Here is a 14,050-nt window from a genome sequence, read left to right on the forward strand (position 1 = left end):
AGCTCAGCCCACTAGGGGGCGGGGCTGGCTGGCATGTGGTGCTGGGGGATTGAACCGCGGTCCCTGTGCTTTGCTAAGCTTGTTCTAAGTAGGTGCTTCAGACCACTGAGCCATCTCACCAGCCCGTATTTAATCTTTAATTGTGATAGAAATAGATCAATGATTGAAAAATAGTTTAAATTTTACCTTAAAGTTTCTAACATATATAGAAGAGAAGAATATAATGAACTCATGTGTCACTTAGTTTTGTGAATTACCAATATGTGACTATTCTTGTTTTGTCTATAACAGAGGCTAGTAAATGACAGTCTGTGGTCAACCTCAGCTCACTGCTTTTTGAGGGAAGGATATACTAAGGATTGAACCCAGAGTTTTTGCACTAAGCTGCATGCATTTTTTTTTGTATCTTGTTTTTTTGACACAGGATCTTGCTATCCTCCTGTCTCAGCCTCCCCTGTTGGTGGGTTATAAGCATGTACCACCATAACTAGTAGTAAAAGTTATTAATTTTAAGAAAACTCGCAGGTTGTGGTGGCATATGCCTACGATCCCAGCACTCGCGAGGCTGAAGCAGGAATGTCACTGCAACGCTAACCTGGCTACAAAATGAGTTTAGGGCCAGCCTGAACTGCATAGTGAAACTCTTGTCTCAAAAAAGACAAATAACAATCAATCACAATACATTTTTAAAAAGTAAAAGACCGGACACTTAAGTATTTTGTCCCTGCACCAACAGTTCAGATCTGCCATTATAATATGTAAGTCTTAGGCAATGCATAAAGGAATGGGAGCACCTTTGTGTCCCATAAAGTTTTATTATAATAGTAAGCAGTGAAGCCAGGAATGGTGATGCACATCTGTAATCCCTGTACTCAGCCTGCGCAACTGAGGATTTAGCTAGACTGTCTCAAAATTTTAAATACTGACTGGGCATGGTGGCACAGGCCTGCAGGCTCAACACTCCTGAGACAGGAGGATCACCTTACGTTTGAGGGCAGCCTTGGCAATACAGTGAGACTGTCTCAAATATAGTGAGACAGCCAGGTATGGTGGCATAGCCAGGTATAATCTTAACACTTACGAGGCTGAGGCAAGAGGATCACAAGTTCACAGAGAGACTGTAGTACTTCATGAGACCTTACCACAATTCTTATGTGTTTGGTACAGACACATAAAGCTCAGACACATGAAGTCTTACTAGAAAGCTCAGACTCAGTGATTCTTTTGTTTTCAGCCTCCCCAGGATTGGGAATACTTACGTGTGCCACCACACCCTGTCTTTTATTTAATTTTTTGATACATCTTTTATTTATTTGGTACAGGGTCTCACTACGCAGTGCAGACTCATAGTGATCCTCCTGTCTCAGCCTCCCCAGTGCTGGGATTACAGGCAGGCACCATCATGCCCAGTTTTGGTGGTTAGCTTGGTGTGGGGAACCCAGGTCCTTGCACTTGCCAGGCAGGCACTTATGCCACTGAGCTATCTCCCCAGCCCTAAAGTTAATTTTTTAATAAAGGGCTATAGATACAGTTTGGTGGAGTGCTTGCATAGCCTTCTTTAGCCCTTGGGTTCAATCCCTACACTAAAAACAGAAACAACCCCCCCCCACACCAAAAAAAAAAACCCAAAACTAATATTTGTTAGTAGGTTAATTGTGGAAGAAAGATCTCAAAATCAAAAAGAAAGATCTCATGCCATCCATGTATCTCTTTTACTGTACAGGTCTAGCTGCTTTTCTTGTATCTTAAAATGTATTTGTTGATGAAATTCAGTCTTTGTCACCTAATGCATCTCATGTTCTTAGTGCTATGTACTCTTCTGTATGGTGTCTTTTATCACGTTTTTCTGTCCTTCTTGTCAGTTGATTAGATTGAAAATTGATTTTTAGTTTTAGTGTTCTGCTTCATGGTGGGTTATATGTTCATCTTCTATCTTTGGAGGTTAGCAGCATTTAACTGTGATGTGTAGTGATATTTTAATTGTCTTTCTTTTTTTTTTTATTTGTGTGTGTGTGTGTGTGTGTGTGTGTGTGGCCAGCTCAGCCCACCAGGGGGCGGGGCTGGCTGACATGTGGTGCTGGGGGATTGAACCGCAGTCCCTGTGCTTTGCTAAGCTTGTTCTAAGTAGATGCTTTAGACCACTGAGCCATCTCACCAGCCCCTATTTTAGTTGTCTTTCAACTTTTATCAGCCAAAATAGAAATTTTCCCTTATCTTATATTTGATAGTATAGGTTTTAAAAATATATTCTGAAGGCAAATCTACCCCTAAAACAAGGAAAAACAAAACAGCACAGGCGTAAGTTCTGCCCTGTACTTTGGTGTGGTGGAAATAATAGCTATGTAGTAAAAAAGGCCAAGTATCAGAACACGGGCCTTACCTGTTTATTTGTAGCTTTCTGATTCGGTGTAAGTTGGCATGTCTGAATATGGGTGGGGTCTTTTTGAGACAGGGTCTCACTGTGCAGTTCAGGCTGGTCTTGAGCTCACTTTGTAGCCCAGGCTGGGATCGAACTCTCAACGATCCTTCTGCCTCTGCCTCTCAAGTGTTGGGATCAGGCATGTACCGCCACACACAGCATAAGAAATACAATTTTAAGGACAGATAATATGTATCTCGTATTTGTGACTATTGAATTATTGGAGGGATCTAAGCCATAGTAATTATTTTTTTTTCTTTTCAAAGTTTTATTGATAAACATATAGCAATGAGACAGTTTCAAATCAACTCGAAAGTACAGTTTCAACAAATAATACACTGCATATATTCTTCTTAGTGGTTAATTGCTATACAAGATGCAGACTTGTGATCCTATTTACAAACACCATTAGAACAAATCATTCTATTCATTAAGAGAATGCAACTATATATCTATCCCAACCACTTTGAATACACAGATACAAAATGGACATTCATAGTTATACCCCATTTTTTTTAAGTTCAGTTACTGAATATTATAGGTGTGTAAACTCAGCAAAATATTCTAAAAGAGTCCAGTAGCCCATAATAGCATTGGGTCTTCTGTTTAACTGGCAATGTCAGAAATTATTGACCTGAGTCCCCCACAGCTCAACATAACAACATGGCTTTACTTCCTATATTTCGTCTTCATACTTTTCTACTGGATGGTTAAGACCAAGGTAAAGCAGGACCTATGCAACAAGAGTTGTAGCTTTTTGGTCTGAGAAGGTCAGTGAAATGCCCTCAGGATTTATCCTGAGATCCTGTACCTCAGATTGTAGAACCTTTGTCAGTGCAGCCATGTGGATGAGTCACGGCCAATGCTTGGCCAATGTGCTCTCTGTGAAAGCCTGAGAGAGTGTCTTCTCCCCACGTGACTCTCCTTAGGCACACTCTACGTCATCGATCACTTTCCTCTTTGGCCCCATAATCTTCTTGATCAAAAAATTTGGGACACTACTGAGGTACATGACATTACAGTACAAGTTCTCATATGTCCTGAGTCTTAATTGACCTTAGAAGGTTAGGACCAAAATGTTGGCTTTCCTTGTAGCCCTCCTTTTTCTCTAATTTTGGTCTGCAAACTTAGGTTGTTAACCATCCAGAAGACAAGCTTATTGTTATTATCAAACGATTTAGGCTATCAAGCTTAACCTCACTATCTCACTGCATTTCAAACATCTTAGGCATAATGTGGAACAGGTATTTTTCATCAAGTATTGATATGTTGAACTTTAAGTCCCTACATAATATGATAAAAAACATTTAAAAATTAGATTATATTTTAAAAATAGGATAAAGAATTCTATGCTTCTCATGTTTGCACATAAGTCCAAAAATCTCACCATATACAACCTTGAAGCAGGATAGTCCCACAATATTCCTTTTCCTGTCTCTTGCTTTCATTCACCACCCCCTTCTTCTTGAACATCCACCTACCTGAGAGACATCTTAGCAGTAACTGGCATGTCATGCCAAGCAGCCCATATTCAGAATACCACAATGACAGGCACTCCCAACATGAAACCACTATTACAAATTACTATCTGCAGTGCAGTAGCTTAGTTCACAGATATCAGTATATATAGTTAGTCAGGGTGAGAATCTTTCCAATTAACTCCTAGCATAGTAATTATTTTTTAAAGTTATTTTTCTAGTACTGGAAATTAAATGCATGACCTTGGATATAGATAGTAGGCAAACACTACCCTAGTCCCAAAATGATGGTTTTGATTCATTACTTTACTTCTCCCTCAGTAGGAAAATATTCTCACATACATATGTAGTTTTAGGCATTCATTTGTTTATTTTTCCTCTTGTTTGTTTTATTTTTTTGAGACTTAGTCTCTCTCTTCCAGATTATCTTCTAGGCTGGGCTTATGTTTATAGTCTGCCTCAGCCTTCTGAGTGCTGAGTTTTTAGTCCTGTACTACCATGACTGGTTTCATTTATTCTTGAATGATCGTTGTATTTGTAGGTTCCTTGCTGCATGTACTTAAAGCAACCTTGACCTCTTTCAGATGGTTAACAAGGCATTGTTTGTTCCCTGGCTTCTGTGGCTAACAGGATTTGCCTTCTTGTTTGAAGGTTAATGCTATAGACATACAATTAAATATTGGGGTAGGGGATATAGCTCAGTAGTAGAGCACTTGTCTGACATACATGGGGTCCTGGGTCCAGTCCATATCATCACACACATACATATATACACACATCCATAATTAAATGTTATATAAAGGTTGTTAAAGCAAAACCATGAATTGTTCTAATAGGTACTTTGTTTTAGTCATAAAACTTTTCAGTGTATGTTTAAAATATCATATACTGTATATGATACAAAACAAGTTTATGGAACAGTTTATAACATGTTTCAAATTGAATAATTTTAAAGAGAAAACTTTGAATAATTAAGAGGTTTTTTTATTTTTTAATTTTCTTTTTTGCTTGGCCTGATGGCACATGCCTGTACTCCCAGTACTCAGGAGGCTGAGGTAGGAGCATCACAAGTTTAAAGCTAGCCTGGGCTATATAGCAAGACTCTATCTCAAAAAACAAAAACAGAAAGCAAATAATAACAACCCCAGGGCCTTGTACATGCTAGTCTCGTGAAAAGATGTTACTTTAAACCAGAGGGGAGTAGATTGCCAATCAGACACCAGTGTATTCTTGTCTTCCAAGAATTTAAGAGATTTGCAAGTTGATATACCGAAAGGCAGTCTAAAAAATTAAAGAAAAGAAGGAAAACATATTTGTGTATAAATGCATAGTAAAGCACATTTGTGAATTATGTGCTGATTAAAAATTAGGTGTGAAGGGCCAGCCAAATAGCTCAGCGGCTTAAATCACCTGCAAGCAGTGCAGGGGCCAGGGTTCAATCTCCAGGCCTCCTCGGGGCATGCTGAGATAGCAATTGAGACTGAGCTTGGTGGCACACGCCTGCAATCCCAGCTCTTGGGAGGCTGTAAACAGGCGGATCACTCACTAGGAGTCTGATCTAGTAGTGAGACCCTAAACACCCTGTAGACCCTTCCCTAAAATACAACAACAACAAACTTAGCCATAAAGGCTGCTGTAGATAAGAGGGTAATTTGGCCTTAGCAACAGATACTCCTGACAGTTACAATATTTTTAAAATCTGTCTTCATTTAATGTTTGATTTATCATGTCCCTACTCTGGATATAGTGTCAAGGAATGTAAACTGAATTTATTGAACTCAGCAGATATTTATTTGGTGATAACCACGTGATAGGCACTATTGTAAGTGCTTGGAATATAAACAAGAATCCTAGCTCTGTAGAGTTTGCATCCTGGCAGAGAGATGACAATAAACATGAAAAGGGAGTTGTACATTATATTCAAAAATGATAAATACAGAAACAGAATAAAAAGGAAAACAGGACAGATTAGGAGATGGTTTGAGATTTTAGTTTGCAACTTGATGTGGGTTTCTGTTTGTGAGGTTTCCATGAGTTGACCATCTGGGAGACAATGGTCCAGAAAGAAGTAAGAGCCCAGTAAAAGCCGTATACCTGTTATGTTTATGAACCAACAAAGAGGCCAGTGTACCCCAGCAAGCAGAGTATAAGAGGTAAGGTCAGAGAATTCATGGGAGAGGGGAAGAGTTGTCAGACAGCTGGGCTTTATACACCACGTGAGTAAATACTTCAGGTTTTACTACTTCTGAAATGAGAGGGGCTGGGGAGGTAGCTCAGTAGAATAAGCGCTTGCCTGGCAAGCACAAGGACCTGAGTTCAATCCCCAGTTCTGCCAAAAATAAAAAACCAAAATGAAATGAGGAACAATTATAAGAATTTTTAGAAGAGTGATATAATTTAAATTTTAGAAGGCTGAGTGCTATATTGCGTGTTATTCTTTGGGTAGATCCCAGGAGGGCAGTTTAGACACTGTTGCAATTATATAGGACAAAATGATGGAGGCCCGCTCAAACTATATCAGGAAATATGGTAACAAACAGTTGCATGATTATATCTGAGCTGAAGAAACAGATATATTGATAGATTGGATAAAATTCTCCTATTTGAGGACTTCATAGTGGGAGAGAAAGAAACAGACAATCAGGTTTACATACATATCAACATTTATAGATAAACATATGTAGATATATATCTATAAATGTATAGATTTTAAAGATTTGGAAAGCAAATATCTGAGAAAGCTTCTTAGAAAGAGAGGTAAAACCCTAAGTGGATTTAAAAATATAAGAGTTTTTTTGTTTTTTGTTTGTTTGTATTTAGTACAGGGTCTGCAGGGTCTCACTACACAGATCGGACTCCTAGTGATCCTCCTGTTTTCAGCCTCCCAAGAGCTGGGATTATAGGCACAGGCCACCACGCCCAGGTCTCATTTCCCTGGTGCCAGCTCTACAGGCCCGAGGGGATGGAACCCTGGTCCCTGCCTCTGCCTAAGCAGGTGCTTTAATCTGCTGAGCTATCTGAGTGGCCCATGAAAGATTTTAAAAAGTTTTTAAAGAATTCAAGAAAAACCATCTCAGGCAAAAGTGTGAACAAGAGCTTAGAGGGAAGAAACAGCATGGTAGGTACAGACAGGTGAATGCTAATAAACATGAAGTAGAAATTTCTCAAGTGGAAGAGATGGAAGAAGATCGTGGATGGCCTGCCTGGTTTGTCTCATGAAGGACCTTGAGCTTTAATCTATCTGTGGGCTGTAGGAAGCCACTAAAACATTTTAAGAATGAGATAAGAGTCTTTCCCTTGTCAGGGCAGGCAGTTGAGGAAGGTCTTGCTGTGTAGCTCAGGCTGGCCTTGAACTCACTGTAATCTGCCTCAACATCCTGAATTCTGGGGTTACAGGTATGGGCCACCACACCCTGCAGTAAGATTCTCTAAAGTAGATTGATCAGATGAGAGTTGAATGTGAGGAGGTTAAAATGACTGTCTTAGGGTTGGCGAGTTAGCTCAGTGGAGTAAGCACCTGCTTTGAACCAGCGTTCTATTCTGGGTTCCGCATATGAAGCTGGCCCCACCCCCACGGCATGCCAAGCTAGCATCCAAGTCTGAACATGGTGGCAGAAGCCTATAATCCCAGTGCTGGGGGATCACTACGAGTCCAAGCTGCATAGTGAGACCCTGTACCAAATACATAAATGAAAATAAATAAATAAAAAAAATAAAATGACTGTCTTTCCCCATCTGTACTACAGCCTGTAATCTCAACTCCCTGGGAGCCAAGGCAGAAGGATTATAAATTCAAGGCCAATTTGGGTAACATAGTGAGACGGTCTCAATAAAATTTTATTTATTTATTTATTTATTTTTAAATACAAACTACACCACAGGTTTTCTTTCTTTCTTTTTAATTTTATTTATTTATTTATTTATGTGTGTGTGGGGGGCAGCTCAGCCCACCAGGGGGTGGGCCTGGCTGGCATGTGGTGCTGGGGGATTGAACCGCGGTCCCTGTGCTTTGGTAAGCTTGTTCTAAATAGGTGCTTTAGACCACTGAGCCATCTCACCAACCCATCAATAAAATTTTAGAAAGGACTGAGTTTGTAGGTCAGAGATCAGCATCTACTTAGCATTTCAGAGGCCTTGGGTTCCTTCTCTTGTACTAGGGAAAAGAATTACTATTTTAATTCAAATTATCAGTCTACAACATTAGTCATTCTTAAAAGCATTAGTCCATTTACGTTTGTTTGTTTGTTTGTTCTGGTGATACTGGGGATTGAACCCAAGGCCCCATGCATACTAAGCAGGTACTTTTATCACTGAGCTACATCCCCAGCTGTTCACCTTTTTTTTTTTTTTTTTCAATAAAAGAAGTAAAGCAGGGTAACAACAGAGTGTACTGCTATAATGTATTTATGTGTGCTTCCACACGTATAAATCTAACCTCTGTTGGACTTTAAAAACAAATTCTTTTTTTTTTTTTTTGTGGAACCAGGGATTGAACACAGGCCCTTGCGCTTGCCAGGGAAGCGCTTATTCCACTGTGCCATCTCCCTGGCCCCTTTAAAAACAAGTTATATAAATTCTTTTTTATTTCTAGTTTTAGAAAACAAAAGACTTAATTTCTGTTTACTGTATAATGAATGTTTCTGTGAGGTTATTGTTGCCTTTAATTGAAGAAAGTCTTAATTGATTAAAAACTTACAAATCAGTGGGATTTTTTTTTTTTTCCTAATTTGTACTTTTACCAATCAAGGCAATATGTCTCAGTATCATGATTTAAAGAGTACAGTATTATCACTGAGAAAAATCAGATGACCTACCTGTTAGCTAACAACAATAACAAAAAAGCTCCAGGGTATATTGTATCAAGCAGTTCTAGGACACGAAAGCTATGCAGTACTTTGTGTTTTATATAAAAGGTAAGCTGCTATTTAACCTGTCCCAGAGGCATGTGTTGTTGTACCATAAGCCAACTGTGGCGCCTGCTTGTCTGACCTTAAAAATCAAAGTTTAAGAAGTTTGTGTATACTTTTGTTCTGTGTATTTTTGTCTGTTTGCTTGTTGTTCTTAGGAATTGAACCCAGGATCTCTTTTATTATAACAGAAAATGGCACCCCAAACCAAGATACTTCAGTTTCTTAGTTGCCCAGATAGTAGTTTCTATTCCAGTATGGTTGCTTCTGTCTCTTAGAAATGGCTGGTCATTGTGATGCACACTGTATAAACCAATCCCCAAATGACAAGCCACTCTGCCTCTGTACTTTCTATGTGCTTATCTCATATAAGCCAAGGCCACCAGAGATCAGAGTCGTATTCTTGTAATGACCCCATCAATGCCCATTACATAAGTAAGTGCCTGCACATCCAGCATGTCAATTCCGTGTTTCTGCTTGCCATTGCAGTATGCTTGGCAAATGCTGTCACTGGGATAAACCTTGGTAACCCTGCATTGCATTTTACATGTATCTGCTGACAGGCTGGTATAGAAATTGGGAAGCTGTTTTTTTTTTTTGTTTGTTTGTTTGTTTGTTTGTTTTGTTTTGTTTTTGGCAGAACTGAGGATTGAACTCAGGTCCTTGCATTTGCCAGGCAAGCACTTATTCTATTGAGCTATCTCCCCAGCCCTGGGAAGCTGTTATGATGGTTTGAAATAGTTCAGGAAAATAAACATAGTAAAACTGAACCTATATTATTTATTAGGCACAGAATATATACTTTATATACATTATTGTATTTAATCCTTGAGACCTTTGAAAAACTGATGTTAAACCAAGATAATGTAGTTTAAGTATTGGAGCAGAATGTATCAGCTGGCATTCAGATTGACACATAGGAGAAGAGTACAAGAGTGGTATAGAGTGGCAAAGATTAAACATCTATTTTCTTGAACTTACTGGACTAGACATACAGTCGAGGTAGAGAATATTTGTTATTTAAAGTAGGGGAAAAATAAAAAAATCCTCTTTAAATTACCAATTTAAAAACATGTTGCCGGGCACTGTGGCCCATACTTGTAATCCCAGCACTTGGGAGGCTGAGGTAGAAGGTTTGTCTTGAGTTCTAGGGCAGCCTCAACTATATAGGGAGACCCTGTCTCTAAATAAATAAATTAATTTAAAAAACATATAATACATGCACATGCCATACAGTATTCAGTGTTCAAGTATGAATAGCATCCATCTTACACTGTGGCCCACTGACCCATTTCCCCTCTCAAGATACACCTATATTAGGCAGTCTTCGTATATGCAACCACTGTGATACTTCAGTTGTTGAACTTAGTTCATTCCGAATTGATGTTTGAACGCCAGATAGTTCAAAAAACAGCATATTTTCCCCTAGCGCTTATCCTACTGAGCCATCTCCCCGGCCCCCTTTTCTTTAAAAAAAAAAAAAAAAAAATCATGATTTTCAGTTTTCCTCTTCACTGCGGGTATCCTGTTCTTTGGAGCCATGGTTACAATATTTTACACAAAGCATATACAGAAAAAACCACAGTGACAAATGTTTTAATGCATTAACACAAGCACTATATGTTGTCTGGGTAAGAGTGGCACTTAGACTGTAGCTCATCCCTTGTGTCCCCAGTGAGATGTGACATATGACTCACTCTTGGCTGGTACAGGTTTTTGTTTTGTTTTGCTTTTGGTAATTGAGGTCAAACTGTAGTCCTTATGCTTGCCAAGCAGGTGCTTATGCTGCTGAGCTATCTCCTTGCTGGTACAAGTTTATTCAAGTCAGATTTTCAGTTGAGGAATTGAGGAGTTGTGAACATTGATATTCTTTGAGCTTTGCTGTTGGAGTAGTAGAAAGCTTGAACTTGGAGGCATTTGGTAACCAAGATAGCACTGTATACATGTGTTTAAACAAACGGTAGGGTGCTGCACACATAGTTTTGTGTCATGCTTATCTCACTGTGCTTTATTACCTTTATCTTTTCCTGATTTAATATAATCAAATTCATTTTCCTAATAATCCTTAAAGTTTCCTTGTGTGTAGTCTTAAGTGCTGTTTTTCCTGAAATGGTAATCCTTTATTTTTTCACATCTTAGTCATTTATTTACTTCCTCTATAAAAGCCTTGTGAATGGTTTCTTTTGTTCTATGTAATCTTTTCTTTTAAATAGAAATAATAGTTGTTACAAATTGCCAGTCCAGTTTAACAAGTTTATGAATAGTAGAGATCATATTCATTTTTAAAATTTACGTGGTACCCTCCCAACAGTGATTTGGATATGTTAGATAATGAGCTATTTATTGATAATAGTGATAGGAAACTGTCTCAGGTTACCAAACCTGAATATTTTGAATATCACCTTTAACTTGTTAACTTCTGTCGCTATTTCATGCCTGAGCTTTTACTAATGATATTTTAAGGAGTATGTATATAAATGCAAAAACTCATCATATAACCTTATAACAATTTCATTTTTTTTGCATGCACATTTTATTTGTTCATATTTTTTTCTTTTTGTTTATTTTGTTCTTTAACCTCCTCTGTTGCATAGAGAAGCTTCAACCAGTTTTGCAATTTTCCAAGTCACAAACGGAAGTCTATAACGACAGTACTAACTTGACATGCCGAAATGGACATCTCCAGTCAGGTGGGTTTTAAGTTAACTAACAGAATACAAGAAAGCTTACATGTAAATTAGAGCTTTTCTTAAGGTTATAATACTGATTTGACTTTATTATGGAAGGTTTGTTATGTTTTCACAGGGCTGTTACAAAAGTACAGTATCTCATTTATAGTTTATATGAGCATGTAATAAATAACATATAGCCATTCTGAGCATGCTTTTTTGTGTATTTTACAGCTTCTGATTTTTATAGTACAAGTGTGACTATACATCCTTTTAAATGATTAAAATACTCTTTTTGTCTTACTTGTATTTTAAGCTGTTGTGTTTTACATGAATAGCCATTCTACTTTTCTGTAAAACTGTTGACAGAAATTTTAATTTTTCTTTGTTACATACTAAATTGTCATTGCATATCATTCTTTGTAAATATTATGTGTGATATTTTACCATAGTACCTGTTAGAAAAATATCAAAAATCCATGTCTTAAGGAGAAATGTTATAATAATGCTGTTTCTGTGGATTAAATGTTTTGTTCATGGCTTAATTCTTTTTTCCAGTAATTTCTGGATGTCAATTGCTATAGAAGAGTAAATGCTTTTTTGTTCTCTTTTGTTCTATTTGGACAAACTTAGTTTCCTAGGGTAACAGCTACTTGTTGCTTGTTTTGCAGTCCTGGGGCAAAACCAGGGGTTCATGCATCCTGGCAAGTGTTCGACTACTGAGTTGTATCCCAGCCCTCAGCTAATTTTATTGCTGATTTTTTTCAGAAATAGTTCATGTCCAGTGACATGACATTTAAAGTGTGCTAAAGTCATATCTGATCCAAATTGTAGTAGAAGAACCTTAGATTAGGTTGTAAGACAACTGCATTTATTTCTTTCTTTTTTTAAAAATGTATTTAGTACAGGGTCTCACTACACAGATCAGACTCAGAGTGATTCTCCTGTTTTTAGCCTCTGGAGTGCTGGGATTATAGGTATGCCACCATGCCCAATGTCAGTCTCCATCTCAGTGTGCCCCGGGTGGGGGAGGGCTCATGGCACACTGGGGATCAGGCCCTAGTCTCTGTGTCTACTTAAGCAGGTGCTTTAATCTGCAGAGCTATCTGGCCAACACTGCATTTCTTATTCACGTGAACTATACAATTTTCAAAATGTTAATAGTGAGCCAGGGAGATAGCTCAGTAGAATAAGTGTTTGCCTGGCAAGCGCAGGGTCCTGAGTTCAATCCCCAGTCCCACAAAAAAAAAAAAAAGCAATAGTAGTAAAGAGAATAAGTGGATATCCATCGACAGAAGAAATAGCTCATTATTATCTTTTTCCCTTGTGGCTTCCCCTCTACCTTGAGTTCTCACTTAGATTTAGTCTTCTAGTCAGAGGCACAACTGGTTCTATTCTTCTTAATCCTATGTCTGATTTAAATTGCCTTAAAATACCTGAAATGGTATAAATTTACATGTTTGTCTGTTTCTTTTAGCATGGTTGTGAAGAGCTAACCTTTTCATAAGGAACTGTAAAGAAATGTAAAAATGGGTGGTCGATCAGATAGCTGAGCAGATTTAAAGCACCTGCTTAGGCAGACTCGGGACCAGGGTCCTCCCTGGCATGTTGTGCCTGCCCCGGGGGCATGCTGAGATGGTGGTTAAGACTGGATGTGATGGCATACCTCTGTAATCCCGGCACTTGAATTTTTTTTTTTTTTTTTTTTTGTACGGGGAATTGAACTCAGGACTGCATTCTTCATGCAAGCACTTATTCTACTGAGCTGTTTCCCCAGCCTACTAAATTTCTGTTGTTTTGTTTTGTTGGTCAGCTCAGCCCACCCTGGGGTGGGGCTGGTTCAGCATGTGGTGCCAGGGATCAAATCGAGATCCCTGAGTCCTTGCTTAAGCTTGCCTAGGCAGGTGCTTTAGACTGCTGAGCTATATCACTGGGCCCAATCCCAGCACTTGGAAGGCTGAAAACAGGAGAATCACTACAAGTCCAATCTTAGTAGTAAGACCCTATTGACTCTGTTTTAAATACAAAAAAAAAAAAAAAAAAAGGAAAGAAAAAAAATGTAAAAATTACCACAGAGCAGTAGTTAAATTTCCAAAATACAGGGGTGATTAAAAATACTTTGAATTTTTAAATTAAGAAAAAATGTAGTACAATAAGAGATGCTTTGCCAAAAGATGATGTGATAGATGTGTTTGGAGCAAAGGGAACATATTTTGAGGAGATTAATAATTACGTGTCTTGGGCTGGCCTTGATAGCTCAGTGGACTAAAGCACCTGCTTAGGCAGAGCGCAGTGGCTGTTCCATCCTGGGTGTACCATGCCAGCCCAGGCCCTGGGGCACACTAAGATGGTGATTGAGAGTGGGCATGGTGGCGCTCCTGTAATCCCAGTGCTTGGGAGGCTGAAAACAGGAGAGTCACTACAAGTCCGATCTACATAGTGAGACCCTGAACACTCACTCTGTAGACCCTGCCCTAAATACAAAAAATAGATAGGGGCCGGGGAGATGGCTCAGTAGGATAAGCGCTTGACTGGCAAATGCAAGGATCTGAGTTCAATCCCTGGTTCCGCCAAAAA

General features: G+C 38.6%; 1 protein-coding gene across 1 annotated transcript in view; it reads left to right on the forward strand.

Annotated features, from left to right (window-relative positions):
- Spast (spastin) overlaps positions 1 to 14,050 on the forward strand; it is a 94,860-nt gene that overhangs the window by 20,915 nt on the left and 59,895 nt on the right. The window contains exons 3-5 of the mRNA XM_012513888.2: positions 9,178 to 9,201; positions 10,549 to 10,596; positions 11,399 to 11,494. Of these exons, the coding sequence (XP_012369342.1) occupies positions 9,178 to 9,201; positions 10,549 to 10,596; positions 11,399 to 11,494 (168 nt within the window). The remainder of the gene's footprint in view (positions 1 to 9,177; positions 9,202 to 10,548; positions 10,597 to 11,398; positions 11,495 to 14,050) is intronic.

The sequence above is a fragment of the Octodon degus genome, unplaced genomic scaffold (assembly GCF_000260255.1).
Source record: "Octodon degus isolate 3935 unplaced genomic scaffold, OctDeg1.0 scaffold00020, whole genome shotgun sequence".
NCBI classification, from domain to species: domain Eukaryota; kingdom Metazoa; phylum Chordata; class Mammalia; order Rodentia; family Octodontidae; genus Octodon; species Octodon degus.